Source organism: Pyrus communis, chromosome 2, assembly GCF_963583255.1.
Source record: "Pyrus communis chromosome 2, drPyrComm1.1, whole genome shotgun sequence".
Lineage (NCBI taxonomy): Eukaryota > Viridiplantae > Streptophyta > Magnoliopsida > Rosales > Rosaceae > Pyrus > Pyrus communis.
Window position 1 is genome coordinate 19,035,488 of NC_084804.1, and position 17,178 is coordinate 19,052,665.

At 36.2% G+C, this 17,178-nt stretch overlaps 1 protein-coding gene and 1 pseudogene across 1 annotated transcript; both read right to left on the reverse strand.

Moving 5' to 3' along the window:
- Positions 1-679: 679 nt before the first annotated feature.
- LOC137724912 (cyclin-D1-1-like) lies at positions 680-2,005 on the reverse strand (annotated as a pseudogene).
- Positions 2,006-5,220: 3,215 nt separating this feature from the next.
- On the reverse strand, positions 5,221-10,577 carry LOC137726365 (nucleobase-ascorbate transporter 4-like). Its single transcript, XM_068465285.1, has 14 exons — positions 10,215-10,577; positions 9,567-9,664; positions 9,276-9,452; positions 8,956-9,056; positions 8,776-8,851; positions 8,425-8,484; positions 8,120-8,295; positions 7,340-7,436; positions 6,916-7,002; positions 6,769-6,827; positions 6,357-6,448; positions 6,180-6,257; positions 5,842-6,002; positions 5,221-5,744 (listed from the first exon to the last, which is right to left on the reverse strand). The coding sequence occupies exons 1-14, from the start codon at positions 10,321-10,323 to the stop codon at positions 5,526-5,528; spliced, it is 1,590 nt and encodes a 529-aa protein (XP_068321386.1). The 5' UTR covers positions 10,324-10,577; the 3' UTR covers positions 5,221-5,525.
- Positions 10,578-17,178: the final 6,601 nt, after the last annotated feature.

The following is a 17,178-nucleotide window of genomic DNA, read 5'->3' on the forward strand; positions in this document are numbered from 1 at the left end:
TCCAGAGGAAGTAGAATGTCTTACATTGGAAATATAATTTAGAGGGGTGTATTCAATTGAGAATTTGATCGACTTTAATGGATTTATAAATCCATGGATTTTTATGGAGTTTAATTGATTTGTAGAGATTCCATATAAAATTTTGATTCAATTCCCTCGAAATCTCATGGGGAGAGGTGAGATTTGTGAATGCTTAAAATACACTACGAAATCTCTCAAATTCCCTCTAATTCCTCAACTTTCTCAAATTCTTTAAAATATGTTATAAACTTCTTTAAAATCCTAATTGAATACACCCGGATTTCTAAGGTTTTTAATAAACTATCTTAAAATTCTAATTGAATACACCTTGAATTTTAGAGAATCACTTAAAATTCTGATTGAATACCGCTAGATTCATTAAAAGAATTAAAATCTCTTAAAATCTCAATTGAATACATCCCCTTAAAGTATCAAATTTCTCACAAAATAACCAATAAATTAATACTAAGAACATGGTAAAATATATAATATGAAATTGACTCGTCACTTATCAATTATAATTTATGAACTCTCTAATCCCGACCGTCCATCTTATAATGAAAATGTCATCCAAAAAAAATGTAAGGACAAAAATTTAAAGAGATGGTGGAGGGAATAATTCAATAGGCGGCTCCTTGAATTCTCCGGCTATTTCTATTTACGGGGGCTGTACATCGGAGGCAGCGGAGGGTCGGAGCCGCTTGGTTGACCGCTCTGCTTGGATGGTAGATTCGGGATTCTCGGACCGAATGTCGCAGCTTGAACAAGCAGCCGCATCGAGCACGCCGATTGGACAGCCTGGAGCCGACGGCGCCGATCCGATACTTGGCTGTTTATGGTGGGAACACGGACAACGTGTCGAGCAGGTACTCCTCCATGAGAAAAGAAATATTACCGCGAGATTTCTCTTCACAGGTTTCTATGTCCCAACTCTTCGATTCTGACTAAACCGAAAAATTAATTATTCACAACACAGCCCCGAAAAAATCATAAATTGCAAAAACACCCGCGGCAAATACTATACTTTGTTCACTGTCTCGTAGAAAAACGGCGCCCCTTGGCGATATCCATCCGCCGCAAAATCAACGCTTAAACCGGCGGCGCAGAGCACAGCGGCCGCCGCAATCGTCGATGGAGAGAAACCCAAGAAATCATTCACTGAGAAAACATCAAAAACGCAAAAAATCCAGAAAACAAAATAAAATGAATGGGCTTTATTAATCGGGTAGTGAATCAGTTAAATACCAAGAATGGTGCTGAGAACTAAATCGGAGGAGGCTGAGAGGAGAGAGGAGGACGATGAGGGGAGGTCGGAGACAAAATGGTGGAGGAAATCGAAGGGGGTGATGGATCGGAGCCTCCAATTGAGAATCCCCATGACCCGGAGCTCCATCCGCTGGACCGTTGGGCTCGAAGATTTGGAGGTCCAGGATGAACGGGACGTTTGGCGCCTCCATTTTTGCGGCTAAAGACAAAGGCAACACGCGACGGACAGCAGCTGAAACGGCCACGACCCGCTATGTCGCTGCCACAAAACATGAAATGTATTAAAAAGTCAAGGGTCAGACACGTCAGCATTCGAAAATACGTTTTTTTTTTTTTTTTTTAATTCTTGGAAAGTGTTACCGGGAGAGAGTGGGAGAAGAGGAAGCGGTCGAAGTAGTTGAGGGAGAGGAAGGCGGTGAGGGGAGAAAAGCGGTGGTGGGCGTAGACTTTTAGGATCCAGTTGATGGAGTCCTGGCGGGCGATGATGTCGATCGTAGAGTCGCGGAACTGGGAGATGTAGGTTGGGGAGGGCATGTGGTTGGGCTCAGAGTCGATGAGACAGGTGAGGATAGAGGTGGTGGTGGTCTCATCTGATGGCAGGGGAGAGGGTGGGAGCGGAGGAGGAGGAAGAGGAAGACATTGGTGGTGAGAGAGGGTAGTGGGTTTGGTGGTCATTGCTGGGCAATGGCATCGTGTGTGTTTTACAGGTTTTTGGGTTGATGGGTGTGTCGTGGGGGTGTATGTTGGGTTTTCCTATCTTGCTTTGTGTGTTTATTTTGTTTGTCTGTTCTGTGCGTTAGTTGGAGAGAGAGAGAGAGAGAGAGAGGCTTTTAAGCTTGATGCTCTGCGTTTTAGTGCTTGTGGACCATTGAATCGATTCCATGATCTTGATAGGACGGACTATTGAGATGCACCTTTTTCTAAATTATGTTTTGTCAAACAACAATGATAGAGTCACAAAATTTATTCAAGTATGGTCGTTAAATGATGTATAGGTATAGCAAATTAGGTATGTATACTGAACTTCGACTCTTAAGTCAATTATGAAATTTCATGTTTTTTAGGAATTAAATTGGTGAACTAATTTGGGATTCGTAATTATAGTACTCTTCGAGAAATACTACAATCATTTGCTCATAAGCGACGTTGATGATCCTAAACCATTGATGCATTATGCATCTTTATATTGAACTTTTGAGTATTTTTCATCCGATTGAGTTCATCAATATATATTCAGGGAGAAAAAAATTTCATATGAAGTAGTGCCATAAACATGATTACAAATAACTAAAATGTAAGTTTTTGTAATGTTTAGTGAAATTTGAAAAAAGTATTTCATGGACTTTGACACTTTTTAATGCAAACTGTATTTTAATTATCAAATTTGTAGATTATGGCAATTAGAACTTGGATGTAAAAGAGAACGTTGTTAAATAAAAATAGTTACCAGAGTTATCAATAGTGAAGTTAGGAGACATGTTAAAATATTAGCAAAGAGACACACAAAATGGGACAGCAGACCCGAAGCCCCTAAATAGTGGCTTAGTAGTAAATGAATGAGTATCGATTGAGCTATAAACTCAAACGTTATAGATCTGAATCTTTACAATTAAAAAATTATCCAGTGAGCTTATATTGAATGAGAGAATCCTATTTCTAATACATTGGGGGTGAGATTGGAGTAATAACTTGGTTTAGTCCTAGCCCTTCTTTTGTTCACCCTAGCTTATTTACATTATGAGACATTTCATGTGTATAGAAATAAACCAAGCCATTCACCGTTATCTTTTTAAAGGTAAAAAAAAATAATTATATACATACACACAGGTCCATTATGCAAAGGGATTTTCGGTTTTTTGAAAAAAAAAGTAAGGATTAGGTGTGGGGCCCACTTCACATCAAATTTCAAGACAGTGTACTTTGTAAGTCTTGATTCATAGATCATCCTTACAAAAATTCAATTCAATTCAAAATTATTTGCCTATTTAATTATCAAGATCAAATTTCATTATTTTTTTGTATAACAAATTATTCGTTCATTTCTTTGAATCCAATTAGATGTCTTAAAAATTTCTGATTTGATTAATATTTTGTAAGGATGATATATGAGGTACAACTTGAAAAATAGATGGTTCGGATTGTTAAAGTTCGATGTGGTGGGGACTCCATAACTAAACTCCGTTTTTATAAAAATAAAATAAAATAAAATGGGGATCGCTTCCCTTAAAAGCTTCCTATATATATAAGATACCTAATTGGATTCAAAAAAATTAACGAATACTTTGTTATATAAGAAACAATAAAATTTTATCTAGATAATTAAATAGGCAAATGATTTCGGATTGAATTGAAATTTTGCAAAAATAATCTATGAGTCGAGACTTACAAAATAATCGGTTCGGATCGTTGAAGTTCGAAGTGAAATGGGCCCCACACCTAATCCTTTTTTTTTTTTTTAAATAATGATCCCTTTACATATATAGGTGGTGAAATGAGAAACGAGTAATCGGCATTAGCTAAATTGGTAAGAAATGGAGCGTAGGTATAGTAGAATATAGGTAGTAATAGTATAACCGAACTTGGTCAAGAAAAGAACGATAAATTGGGGCAAAATGAGACAATAAATATGCTATCATTCGTCGCCCACTACCATGTGGGTGATGTGAGTGGCTAATGGAGTGTGAGATTGACATGCATCAATAGATCTCTCCTTAATTATGTACATTCATTCTCATTTGAGCTATTCAATTGACTAACTAGGAAAAACATAGAAATGCTAAAGGTGAAAAGAAGAGTGCAAGAATCACTCTTGGATAAAATGTAAGCAAAATGTGCAGCTTGGACGGAAAAGTGAAACACAAAGGTTAGACCATCTTCAAATGAGTGTCAAATATGCTAAATATGATTAAAAGACATTCAGGTGTTCTCCAACGAATATGTCATATATGATGTGGCAGTTGAGTCATTTGACTCTTATATGATGTGGCAGTTGAGTCATTTGACTCCTTCCTTCTGTCTTTTTTTACAGCAAACAAAGGAGTCAAATATATTTTATTTAATTTTTTAATGCATGGATCCAATTATTAACAACCAATAGAATAAAAATAAAAATTAATTTTGATTATTTTTTAATAGTTAATGTAATTCTGGATCCAATAAAATAATAAAATAAATATTTGACACATCCATTGAAAAAAAAAAAAAAAAAAAAAAAAGGAATTTAGCACTTGTATTCAATTTGTCATATCAGTCATTAAATAAAATTTTCACATATTGTATTTGACATCTTTTTTGAAGATGCTCTTACAAGTTTGGAGTGAAGTAACACGAGAAAGTCATTGACGTAGTACAAAAAAAATGAGCTTGCTTTGATGAATTTCAACCGTGCCTTATTTTTTGATGAATTTCAACTGCGCCTGCTTTGGCAGCAACACCAATAAGCAAAACTGCTGACCACAAGAAACACGGAATTGACACCAGCGGCCTTGTGACTTGGATACCACTTCACCCCCGGAATCAGGGATGTGATTTTTTTTTATTTTTTATTTTTTAATATTTATCCAAACAGAGAGATGAATTCGAACTTGTAACCTTTTCAACTTTGGAACAAGAATTGCATATATTGATTTCTACGTAATTTTAGTTGGTTCTTCTTTTTGGATACCAAAGTTCACCGCTAGTTTTGGGTTTGGATTTTTGTTCTCAATTGGTTACCTGGATTCCATTTTGCTTCCTGGGTTTGATACATGAAACGAGGACACTAAGCAAAATAGCCTTCCAATCCAATCATGCAACATCATGTGAAAAGTGAAAAACGTGGTGACGCGTGATGGTTTTGAGACACCGGCACCTTACATCCTTAAATGTTTCACACCAGAACAAGGCAAAAGGCATCAGATTAATAGATCTCTAATGCCATAGAAAATAGATCCAAAACAGAAAGAGATAACAATTCCAATATATAAATTAAGTAGTTCTCTTCATAACATATCAAATTCTTGAAATATCAGTAATTAGATGTTTTCCATGATAAGTTATCAGCTGTAAGAGCATAATTACAAGCTTAGAGTGTGTTCAACTACCGTATGGTATCCCCATTCCAAAACACTCCGGTACGTATCATTTTTTTCCTTCGTCACGCTCGACGTCAAAACAAAAGATACTCTTCCTTTTTAGTTTCCGCTATGAGAGCTTTTCATCGATCAGAGGTATCGGATGGAGTGGAACGCTGCTCAGAATCAAACTGAAGGGAAATGCCTATTGAGGTTGTAGGGCAGTGAGTAGAACTCTTCACTCCTGGTATCTGTGTTGAAATTCTGAAACTTTTCCCACCAGTGCCTACCACTGTCTCTCCGAGTTGTGCTGTGTCCACGGCTGACAGTTGAGTCCAAGAACAAAGCGACAATGATGCCAACGGTTGCTGGAGACGAGAAAATTACTTCAACGATATTGTTGAACTGCAGTTTCAAATAAGCAACATTCATGAGTTAGCAGAGAGTTATGTGTAAGACAACTTTCAAGCTGTGCAGATAAGTTGCCATTAAAACTACTCACCCAAATGGAACGAGTGTGAACAGGACCGCGATCAGAAATCAAGTGGTACTCATGAAAGTATTCTGTCACCGAAAGACCCATGAAGATAGAAAAGCCTACAATGAACATCGTCCTAAAGCTGTTTAGGTTGCAGAACTGGAGCAAACCAAGACCAGCAGAAGCTGCACACCATGCAACGTATATCACTATCGACATTGCAAAATATAAATCTAATATGTGAACTCTGAAGGAGCATAGACACTAAACTGAGATACATTAAGTATTCAGTCCACATAAACTCAAAAGCGGAAAATCAACAATACATAGTCATAATTATGATTTAGGAACGAAATGCATACCAACATAGGCGAAGAGGACGCAATACAATGCAGCGAAAATTGGCATTGGTATCGAAGCAAGAAAAGCCCCAAATTTTCCTGCGCATGACATAATTAATGACACACTCATACTAGATAATGCAAACAAAGTTATGAATATAGTTTATATTGTTGAATGAGTAAAACAGAATACTCTACCTAATACTGCGAAGAAGAGCATAAAGGCTGCTGCTATCTGAATTACTCTCCGACTTCCAACCCGTGTCATTCCCAGAAGGCCAGCATTTTCACTAGAAAATTAGGGTAGGATCATTAGATCACAGTTGCTTTCTCTTTTTCTTTCGGTTAACGATTATAGTTTCTTTCTTCTTTAGATGAGTTTTCTGTTAACGCAGAGCTCTACAAGCCTACAACTAAGGTGCCCACGCCGTCAATGCCTAAAACTAAGCAACCATGGGGCACTTGTAATATGGATTCAGAACAGTGATTCATATTATTGTTCTTCAGAATTATATGCAGGCAAACTGTAAAATTGAGTCAGAGAAGCATAGGTCCTTATTCCATAATTCTACAACAAAAGACATCATAATTGCATAAGTTAAATACTCACACTGAAGCAGTGGAGCCAGATACCGAGCCAAATATTCCATCCAGAAAAGTGCTTACGCCCTGAAATTTTACAAGACGAAATAAGTTTTTCATTGCCACAACTATAAAGATGTGATTAACATTAGAATTCAATCGGACCACTTCCTACCAGCCAGCCAACACCTCTGCTGATAACAGAAGGTGGTATAGGGGTGGCACTCCCATATCTTGACGCAGCAATAAATGTACCTATAGACTGCCCCAAATGAATGGGGAGTAAAAATATGTCAGCGCGAATGAAAAGCAATGTGTATTCATTTTATAAACCTTTCACTGAGAAACATATTTCAAGTCAAAAGATAACATTAGCTTAAGATGAGAATGTCATATTTATTCTTCGCATAAAACGTCAAGACAGCCATCTATGAAGGCATATTAATACAAGTTTCCTCAAGAAATCGTAATAAAGATGCCTGGTCTACTTTATGTGTATATGCAAAATAAACATCTGCCTTCGTAAATTCAGTCTTGAATTATCAAAACTAGAATAGGCAATTCGTTAAACAAACAAGAAAGAAATTCATAAGTCTTACCTCAATAATGGCAACGAAAGCTGCAGCCATCATTGCAAAAATATCTCCAGCATTAAAATCAGGACGCCCCCATTGAAACGGATAGGGAATCCTTATCCTGCACATGGTGGAAGAGAAAACGTTGTTGAATGGCATACTGTTTGATTAAAATCATGAATTACATTACAATGATCCAGCATCTAGCAATGCAGGAGTAAACTTCTGGAGCATGAAACCAAGAGATAAGAGTGGACGTAATCGTTTATGGTGCCTCAGCAAGTGCACTATGATAATTAGGCTTAAGTTTGATCTTATAGTAACTCAAAACAGGAAGTTTTCTTCAGAACATGGAAAACACCCACAACATATTTGCGGAAACACGGTATAACTAGAACAGCTTTCTCTAACAGAAAAAGGAAAACAAGATCCCATGGTTACTCAAAACAGGAATTGTTCTTCAGAAATATTGAAAAGCATGAAGATCATCATTGCAAAGTGCATAACTAGAACATGTTTGATTGTTTCAAATAATCCACCTCCAACAATTTCTCTATTGACTGTATCCTGTATTTGGGGTCATATAATTGCACGTCTCAATTTTCATTGCAAACAAGTGTTTCCCGCTGAAGTAAACTGTTATCGACAACTCTCTTACAGAACAATCGTATGGGGAAACAAATCCATTAGCATTAGCCATGAATGGTTGAGCACTAACACAAAAAACATGAATGATCGATTGAAAATGTCAGTACAGGTGCTTCTTGCATGAAATGCAAATGCTAGCTAGAAGTTGAAGTTTACCAAGGAGCAGCGCTAATCAGCCCTGAACGATCAGTACGGCAACTAATTTGAGTTGCATAAGATCTTTTCTTATACGCACCAGCTGCTGTTAAAATTTCTGCATATGTCCATACAATCGCAACAGTAAACAGTACGGCAAATCGACCAAATATAGGCGGTTTTAACTTCATCGTGTACTGCAGTAACAATGGTCAAATATCAGAAGAGACTATTAGTAAGAGTAGATATGCATATTTTTAACATGAGATATTGAAAATTAAATTGAAGATGTCTGCATGAAAATGATCATTCAGGACATTGCCCACCTGTGATATGAAAACCACAAGGATCAGTGCTGGTAATCCAATTTCAACACATTTTGCCAGCTGCAACCATCAAACAGAAAGAAAAAACAAATCAAAACAAAGTAATACCGACATGTAGTTGACAGAGAAGCTTAAAGGAGGTCTGAGTTAAGTAATATCAAACCCAAGTTTAAAGTAGTGCCTAAAAGCTCCCGAGACTAAATACTATCATTTTTCATAGAAATGATATTTGAGATTTAACATCATGAATTGACCACTAAAGGTTCCAACTTCCAGGAGCTCTTCAATTTCTTTCTTACAAACCAATTATTTGCACTGAGCAGTACCACAATGATTGGTTCAGAATGTTACCTGAGGGAAACCAAGTGCAAAGAACCCAAGTCCAGTAAGCGTTACAAGGGGAACTGCAGAGAGAGGACTAAGATACCTGCACAAGCCACATCAATAATCAAGTTCTTTCTTAGACAAAGTAATAACTACAAAATCACATCAAGAAATTCTAATTTTGGCTTCACCGCCGCTCCAGCTTACCTCCCAAAAATTCTCACGAACCCAAGAAAACCAAAGATCACCTGCAAGAGAGATGCAATCACAATTGCTCCTTGCACTGCTTTCATGGTTTCCTTAAACCTCTAAAGAAAACATTCACAGATAACAATGAGTGTAAGTATGAAAAAACTCAAAACCCCGGAAATCATATGCATTAGAGTGCCTCTATGTCAAAACAAAATAGTAAACGGTAGCCATTTTTATGTAAACCCTTCTTTACCATCCACACATTCTTTCCTAGAGTCCAACAGAAGGCTAAAATCCACGAAAAAAGGAAAATGTAAAAATTGTGGGACACCAACCCGGTGGGGGTCTATGTAGACATCGAACCTCCTGGACAACGCAATGGAGACAGCAGGGATGATGAAGGCATATGAGGCCCCCATGACCACCGGAAGCCGAGTCCCGAACCAAGTCTGCAAGAGTGTGTTGATCCCAGCAACAAAGAGGATTGTTTCAATCACTTCAGCCTTCTCCACCTATTAACACAAAAAACATAGAAACTTCTGTTAGAAATATAAACACTACGAGCAAATAAATCAGAAGAAGGAAGCAAATTTATTTGTAAATTTGGGGGTATAAGGAGGTCTTACATTGCCACCACCCATGAGAGGGACAAGTAATGTGGGGATGAACACAGTGGTCCCAAGCATTACCAGGAAATGCTGGAATCCCAGAAGTATGGCTTCAGCTGCATTCAATCAAACAAGTGTTAGCAAATAGTGCAACAAAAGACAATCTTTTTAGCAGGAAACGAAGAAAAAATAGGAGGGAAAATGAAAACAGAATATAAAATACAGGGTCATAGCCAAAAACAAAATGCTTTAATGGGTGACTGGTTTCCCGGCAAATGCAGGAAAACGAGAAAAAGAGAGGCGTAAACTGAGAAAATTTTAAGAGATTCTAGAGAAAACACTGAAACACAGAAAGGGTAATTCATGCGATTATCGAGAGAGAAAAAAATACCATGTTAGTATAAAGGAAGCAACTTTATCAGAGTTTGTTTCATTTTATTTTCTCACACACGCAAACTAATCTCTGGAAAACCATTTTCTTTTCTTACGACCCAGTTTTTTACTTGGCAACCAAACAAAACTGACATTGCCCAAAAACTCAGAAGATGTAAAAATACCATCATAGAAAAAAATGGAAACTTTCTCCTATGATCCATGGTAAATGTAATGTGATGGAAACAGGTTAATGCTCTGTGTGTGTGTGCATGTTAGAGAGAGAGGGGGTACGCCATGGGGGAGAGGAGGTGACACAGAAGTCGACACCGGGAAGCTGGTCCTTGATGGGGTGAGGCTGGAAGTCATCTGTCTTTTTGGGGCCTCCTCCGGCGCTAGCCATGGCTGTTGATGGTGGAGAGGAAGGAAAAAGCTTGAACCTTCGAGGGGTAGGGGGAGCTCAAAAACTCAGAGGCTCCCTCTCTCTCTCTCTCTCTCTCTCTCTCTCTCTCTCTCTCTCTCTCTCTGTTTGCTCAGAGCTGTGTGCTGCGCGCTGTTGTCCGTTTCGGTCCTAAAAGCGTGACAAGAGTGTCGATGATCATTAAGTACAAGCAATTAGAGGGAGAGATGTTAGGCACGTACGTTATGACTTTTAATCCAAATCCCAAAACCATTTTTATCACCAACTTACTTACCAAGTTACAATTTTCTTTCACGTTTCAAGACTAACAGCAATGCTTTTGTATCTGATTTTACACTAATTACTTGGTTGACTATCACTCTAATAAAGTTGGATTTCATTCATGCAGATCTTTTGTATGTGGGACCTATCTTTGTAACGAATAGAGATGTAACTAGTAAATGTGAATGTAATTAAAAGTAAATGTATGCACTCACTCTTTAATAATATTTAACTCTAAAATAAATACAACTAATTTGTAACTCCGTTAATTAAAAGCTTTCACCCTTGCACTCGAAATTTCATGTTCAAATCTACTAAGTAAACATGCCATAAATATTTATCACAGTTTAACATATTATATAAAAAAATATTTATTTTCAAACTTTTTGTAAGTCATTTATGCATATTTGTGAATGAGAAATGGAGTATCGCTAAGCTTAGTTATACCTTGATCAGTTGTATCAAACTCTTGCAACAATGTCAATGGATGTGATTAGTCTTTTAATTGACAAGGAGTAATGTTAGGGAGACTAATTTTGTAAATCAAATGATATTAAAGTTGATGTTACTTAAGTATTGATTAACGTGCTTATTTTTTATTAATGACATGTCATTTAGTTTATAAATTTAATCAATACAATTAGTATCCCTAGTATTACCCAATTTACAAGTAATGTATGGTGGTGCATACATTTTTACATTATGTATTCAAATACGAGTATTAATTTGTTTTTTATATTTATTTGATAATGACACAAATTCACACAATAAAAATTCCCATTAGCTTTTCAATTCCCACAAAATATTTTCATGATCCCAATTATTATTTTCTGCTCCGAAATATGACCAGCCGGAATTGCAGAGCCAAATCAGTATGCTTGGAGGCCAAGAACTTTTCATTTTCTTCAAACTTCTGCGTGTTTGCTGGTCACATGACCTGCACGCTTCCCTGAGAGAGCAGCCCTAGGGTTGTACGACTAGAGACCATCAGAGTCGTATCTGAGTGACAGACAATAACTGTTCGTTGCAGCAGCAGGAGCCACAGCAGCATATCATATCCTCTGACCATGTCAGGAGGACTTTTGGACTTTTATTGTCATATAATCCAGTAATTAATCATTAATTTCCTTTTTACTGGAAGTTTTTATTATAATTTTTTATTTTTTGTTTCTAATTTGAAGGAGAAAGAAAGGGAGTGAGCGAGAACGCATGAGTGAGGAGACAGAAAGGTTTAATTTTTAAAATTAAATACGTCAAAATTACATGTAGGCAATATTTAAACAAACAAGAAAAAAATTTTGTTTTGTAAAATTACATTACTGTCTTTAACTTTTTTGTTGTAATAAAAGACTAAATAATATTTTTCATCTTTTGTCTCTATATATAAAGTTCCTTTGTATTAATGAAAAATTACACATAGAGTATAATTTTAATACTTAATTATATATTGAAACAACACTTTTTTAAACAATTCAAGAATGGACAAAAGTTAATATTTGCAAAACATGATATCGCAAGGCTTTTTTTGTTTTGAGTGTAAATTACGAAAATATCCTCTATACTAGTAATGTCTTCACACTTTTATCTCCTTTCATCCATTGTTTCTCTCACCTTCTCCCATGGTCGCCATCACCACCTCCTAGTTGTAGCTTCCTTGCCACCGCCAGCACTATTTCTGCCAGACTGCACCTAGTTAAAGGTGATATTACATAAACTGGCTCGGAGTCAAATGCCCCAAACCAGTGCCTCGTTAATGGTGAATGTACATATTTGTTGGATGTCCCAAGCCTGCAACAATTGGCTCGAAATCAAATGCTCTTTTTCTTAATTTCCACAAAAAATAAAAAAAAATAAAAAACAAAGTTCTTTTATTGTTTGATTAGATATGCTTATGCGAAATTCAATTCTGCATATTATGATGGGTGGATTGAGATTTTGTGTGCAAATAAAGTGCGTAAAAATACCTCCAAAAGTCTTATATGCACACACCATAACTGTTTGATGAAATAGCTAAGAAAAGAGTAAGGTCACCATAGGCAACCTCTTCAATTTCATGGCCCTTCTTATCCATCATGACTGCATCGATCAAGTAATGCATGATATGTGGTTCATGTTTTGGCATCTCAATTAGTGAAGGAATTCACTTATCTAGGTTGTTCACAACAAATATATAAATTGTGTTTGCTGAATTAAATAGACTCGAGAGGAAGGCTTCATCGACAAAAACGACTTTATGCACTGTCATTCCATTTGTCAGCAGAGAAGTTAGCTTGAATTAAACACAAATGGTGTTGGGAACAACATCAAATACTGGTCAAAATCTATCCAATGCTTGGAACGACAATCATTGTAGATTGCAAGTTGGACATGCGTGATGCAGGTCTTACTGGAAGCAAGGTCATTAACACTTATGGTTGATGGGGAGCCCACAGTGGTGGATATGTTGGTGCAAATACTTATATATCATTATTATAACCATAGTAGTTTAGTCAGTGTGAGAAAAAGCATTGAGACTTAACGACAAAACTACTCACAAATTTTTTTTTTATTAAATTTTTTAATATTATTATTATTTCTCAATGTTATACATATTACCATTCAACTCCATAAAGTGTTATGGAGGGGGAAGAAAGTTAAAACTCTAATGACATAGTATAGTGGTGGTAGCAAAATTTTGGCTTGGAATAGAAATTAGATTTTCGTCATCAACTCGACAGGATTCAAGGATCTCTCTTTGTTTACTATTTACCTAAATTAGCACAGCTGTGTTAACTCAATAATTTTTACTAGGGACAAGTTATTTGAAACTAATTCTGCAAAAATGGTCAAATATAGTTTGAACTGATTTTGCAAAAATTGTCGAAGATGGATTGAACTGATTTTGCAAAAATGATCAAAGATAGTTTGAACTAATTTTGCAAAAATGGTCGATGGCGGGTTGAACTGATTCTGCAAAAATAGTCAAGAACAGGCTGAATTGGTCGAAAACGGGTTGAACTGATTCTGCAAAAATGTTCGAAGACGAGTTGAATTAATTCTGCAAAAATGGTCGAGGATGGGGTTGAATTAATTTTGCAAAAATGATCGATGACGAATTGAACTGATTCTGCAAAAATGGCCAAGGACGGATTGAATTGATTTTGCAAAATGGTCGAGAACGGATTGAACTGCAAAATGGTCGAGGATGGATTGAAATGATTCTGCAAAAATGGTTGAAGACGAGTTGAACTGATTTTGCAAAAAAAATGGTCAAGGACAAGTTGAACTGATTATGCAAAAATGGTCGAGGATGGGGTTGAACTTATTCTACAAAACGGTTGAAGACGAATTGAACTGATTCTGCAAAAATGGTCGATGACGGTTTGAACAGATTCTGTAAAAATGGTCTATGACGGGTTGAACTGATTATGCAAAATGGTCGAAGACAGGTTGAACTGATTTTGTAAAACTACAAAAATTGTTAAAGACAGGTTGAACTAATTCTGAAAAAATTATCGAGGACGAGTTAAACTGATTCTGCAAAAATAGTCGATAACGGGTTGAACTGATTCTAGTAGTAAATGATACAAATTGATTCAACATATAGTTTCAAAACTGATCTGTAGAAATAATCAAGGATGCGATGAGCTTATGATACATATTAATTTTGTTAGAGTTGTGAGGGTTGGGTTCTGTTAATACCCCTAAGGCCTTAAGGGTATGGATAATATTAAAACGTTATTTTTATGTTTTTGGGCTGGGTTTTAGTTGTTTTTAGGTTTTTATCTCTCTTTGACATGTTTAAAAACTAGTAGAGTTCATTGAAATATAATGAAATTTTTTATCTTTATATATAAAGCTCCCTTCTATTAATATGTAGTTTAAATTATCTCTTAAACACGGCTAGAATTTACTAAATCCAAATCCCAAGTCACCGGACCCTTTTTTGTCACATACTTTTTAATTAGACTTCAGTCATAAAACTTCATCGGCACTAGAGTTGCACTTTTTGTGCATAAAACCATTTTTTGGTAGTATTTTGTTAGTCAAAGTTTATATTAATTTCCCCATATCAGCCTAAATTCAAACAACCATATTCAAAACCTCTCTAAAATCAAATGGGTACGTACGTGTGAGAAACATGATTTTAATGTCATTCATGGACGAGAAGAAATGACCTGTGTTACACATATAAAGAGTTAAACAATGTTCTTTACACAATATTACTACTTTTTAAATCAGAATATCACTACTCGTATATGCAATATATTTTTCATTTGTTCTTTAGTGACCAAAATATATTCTCTACACTAGAGTAACTTAAAATTAAAAAAAATTAAAAAAAAGGACAACTGATGGCGAACCACGATCATCCACTCTTACCAAGCAAGACAGAGGTTAGTTGGAAATTTCACCCTACTGGTGACTTTCCATGATCAAGCTAATTCATAGCTTATAAAGTATTGAATCCAAGACCTCCTTTTTTTTTTTTTTTAGAAAGCTTCTATTCGCACTTTTTCATTATGCCACTTGTCGTGGTTACACGATTAACTTTTTGACCTTGTTGGGTTTTAAAACAAGAAGAGTAGTGGTTGGTTTTTGCCAAAGTAAATGTAAAATGTCCCTCCAAATTTTGTTTTCACTTTTGCAATTTCTGAATTTTGATTGGTTGGATTTTAATGTATGGAGCAAGAAAGGAGCAGAGTCAAAAAGAAGGTAACCAACCTGTGCTCCTTTCCATAAGTTGGGTTTATGTTGGTGATCTATATTCTTAATCCCATTTCCAAGTTAATTACCAAAAACCAAACCCATCTTTAACAAGAAACTCTAGACATTCTTCAGCTACCAGGAAATATGCTTATGTCTTTGTTAAGTACCACAAGAATTCATTTTTTTTCAGCATTTTGGGTAGGAACTCAAGGCACTTAATCTAGTCATAAAGTTTTGGATTTGGTAATTACATATATTTTGGTTTTGGTTTTGGTTTTTGGTACAAACTCAAAGCACTTACTAAATTTAGTTGCCATATCTCTCTCATTGAACCTTCAACACCCACTTTCGTTTTTCTATTTGGTTAACAAATACCCATTTTCTATAGTGAACGATCATGTGGGATATGACAGAGCCCAACTAACGGCATTAAGTTCGAGGCCTCTATTTATTTGGGTCCTATTTTTTTTTGGTCATAAAGTAACTCATTGATAAAAGGAAGGAGGGAAAGCTCCAAAGCAGATACAAAGCCCAAAATAGCACGAGGATGTGGCCAGGAAAACGGACAGGGCAAGGGAATAGAAGAGACAGTCCACCCCATGATCAGGGAAGGTTAAACGGGAAATTCAGTCCGTTGACAAATAACCACTGTTTCAAGAGAGAAACTTCAACAAGGTTGTCTTGACCAAGTTGGTACCTCTTAGACCGGATAAAATCAATGTGGGATTGGGTGGGACAAAAATGTAAAAAGCCTGATGCTTTTGTCAGAGTTGTCTTGTAAATGACATGGTATGCAACCCTACTCTTGTTTTGCTTTAGTTTTAAGCAATTTCTGAATACACATAGATGTGGAATCAGTCACTGTTCTAAAAATCTCAGCCTAGGCGCTAGGCAGCTGGCCACCGTCCCAATTAATGCATAGGTGTTTGAAAATTAAGAAATGACGCCTAGACCTGTTGAGGCGCCCGCCTAGACCACCTAAGTACCTGCCTAACTAGCCCAGACCTGCCTGGACACTGCCTAGGTTGTAACTCACTTAGATAGAAAATAGATAACTTTCATTTTGCATTTTATTGTTTCCAATAAATTGTAAGAGATTTATTGAACACTTAAATAAACACACATTATATGTTTGCTCCCCATATTTTCATTATGTTCCAATACTTCATTCTATTTTCTAGTTTATGATGAAATTATATATATTTTAAGTATAAGCAGACACTTATTTACACGAAATACAATAGATTACTTAAATCCGCCTAGTCCACCTAGGCGCTAGGCCCCAACCCGCTGCCCGACTAGCGCCTAGTGTCTTTTAGAACCTTGGAATCAGTACATCGAGCTTCAACAATAGATAGAGATTATTGGGTATTACCAATTGTATACAATAATGTCTATCTCTCTCAACACACTATTGGCCCCTGGAATCGCTTTAGCCTTTGGAGTAGACCAAATGATTGGTTGTGTGAGCGTGACACTACGGGCTAGTTTGATATTGCTATATTTTTATGAAAAAATGCTTCTGTTGTGAGAGGAAACAACTATAAAATAAAGTAGTTATGTGTTTGGTACATTTTGTTGTAAGAGTGCTTTTAGCCAAAAAAAAAAAAAAGTGCCCAAATATTTCGTAAACTTCTATATAAACATGCTGTGACTATGTTAAATGATTAAAAAACTATGATATTGATATACTAATTTCTTTATTTTTTAAATTACAAATTATATCTTTCTCCTTATGTCAGTTAGCCTTTGAGAATTGAGATGATCAAACAAAGAGTTTGCAACTGTTCCATTTCTTATGTTGGGCAACAAGATTGACATCCCTTATGCTGCTTGAAGATGAACTTCAGCTGGCAAGGAGAAGGTCACAGTGATAATGGAAAATAA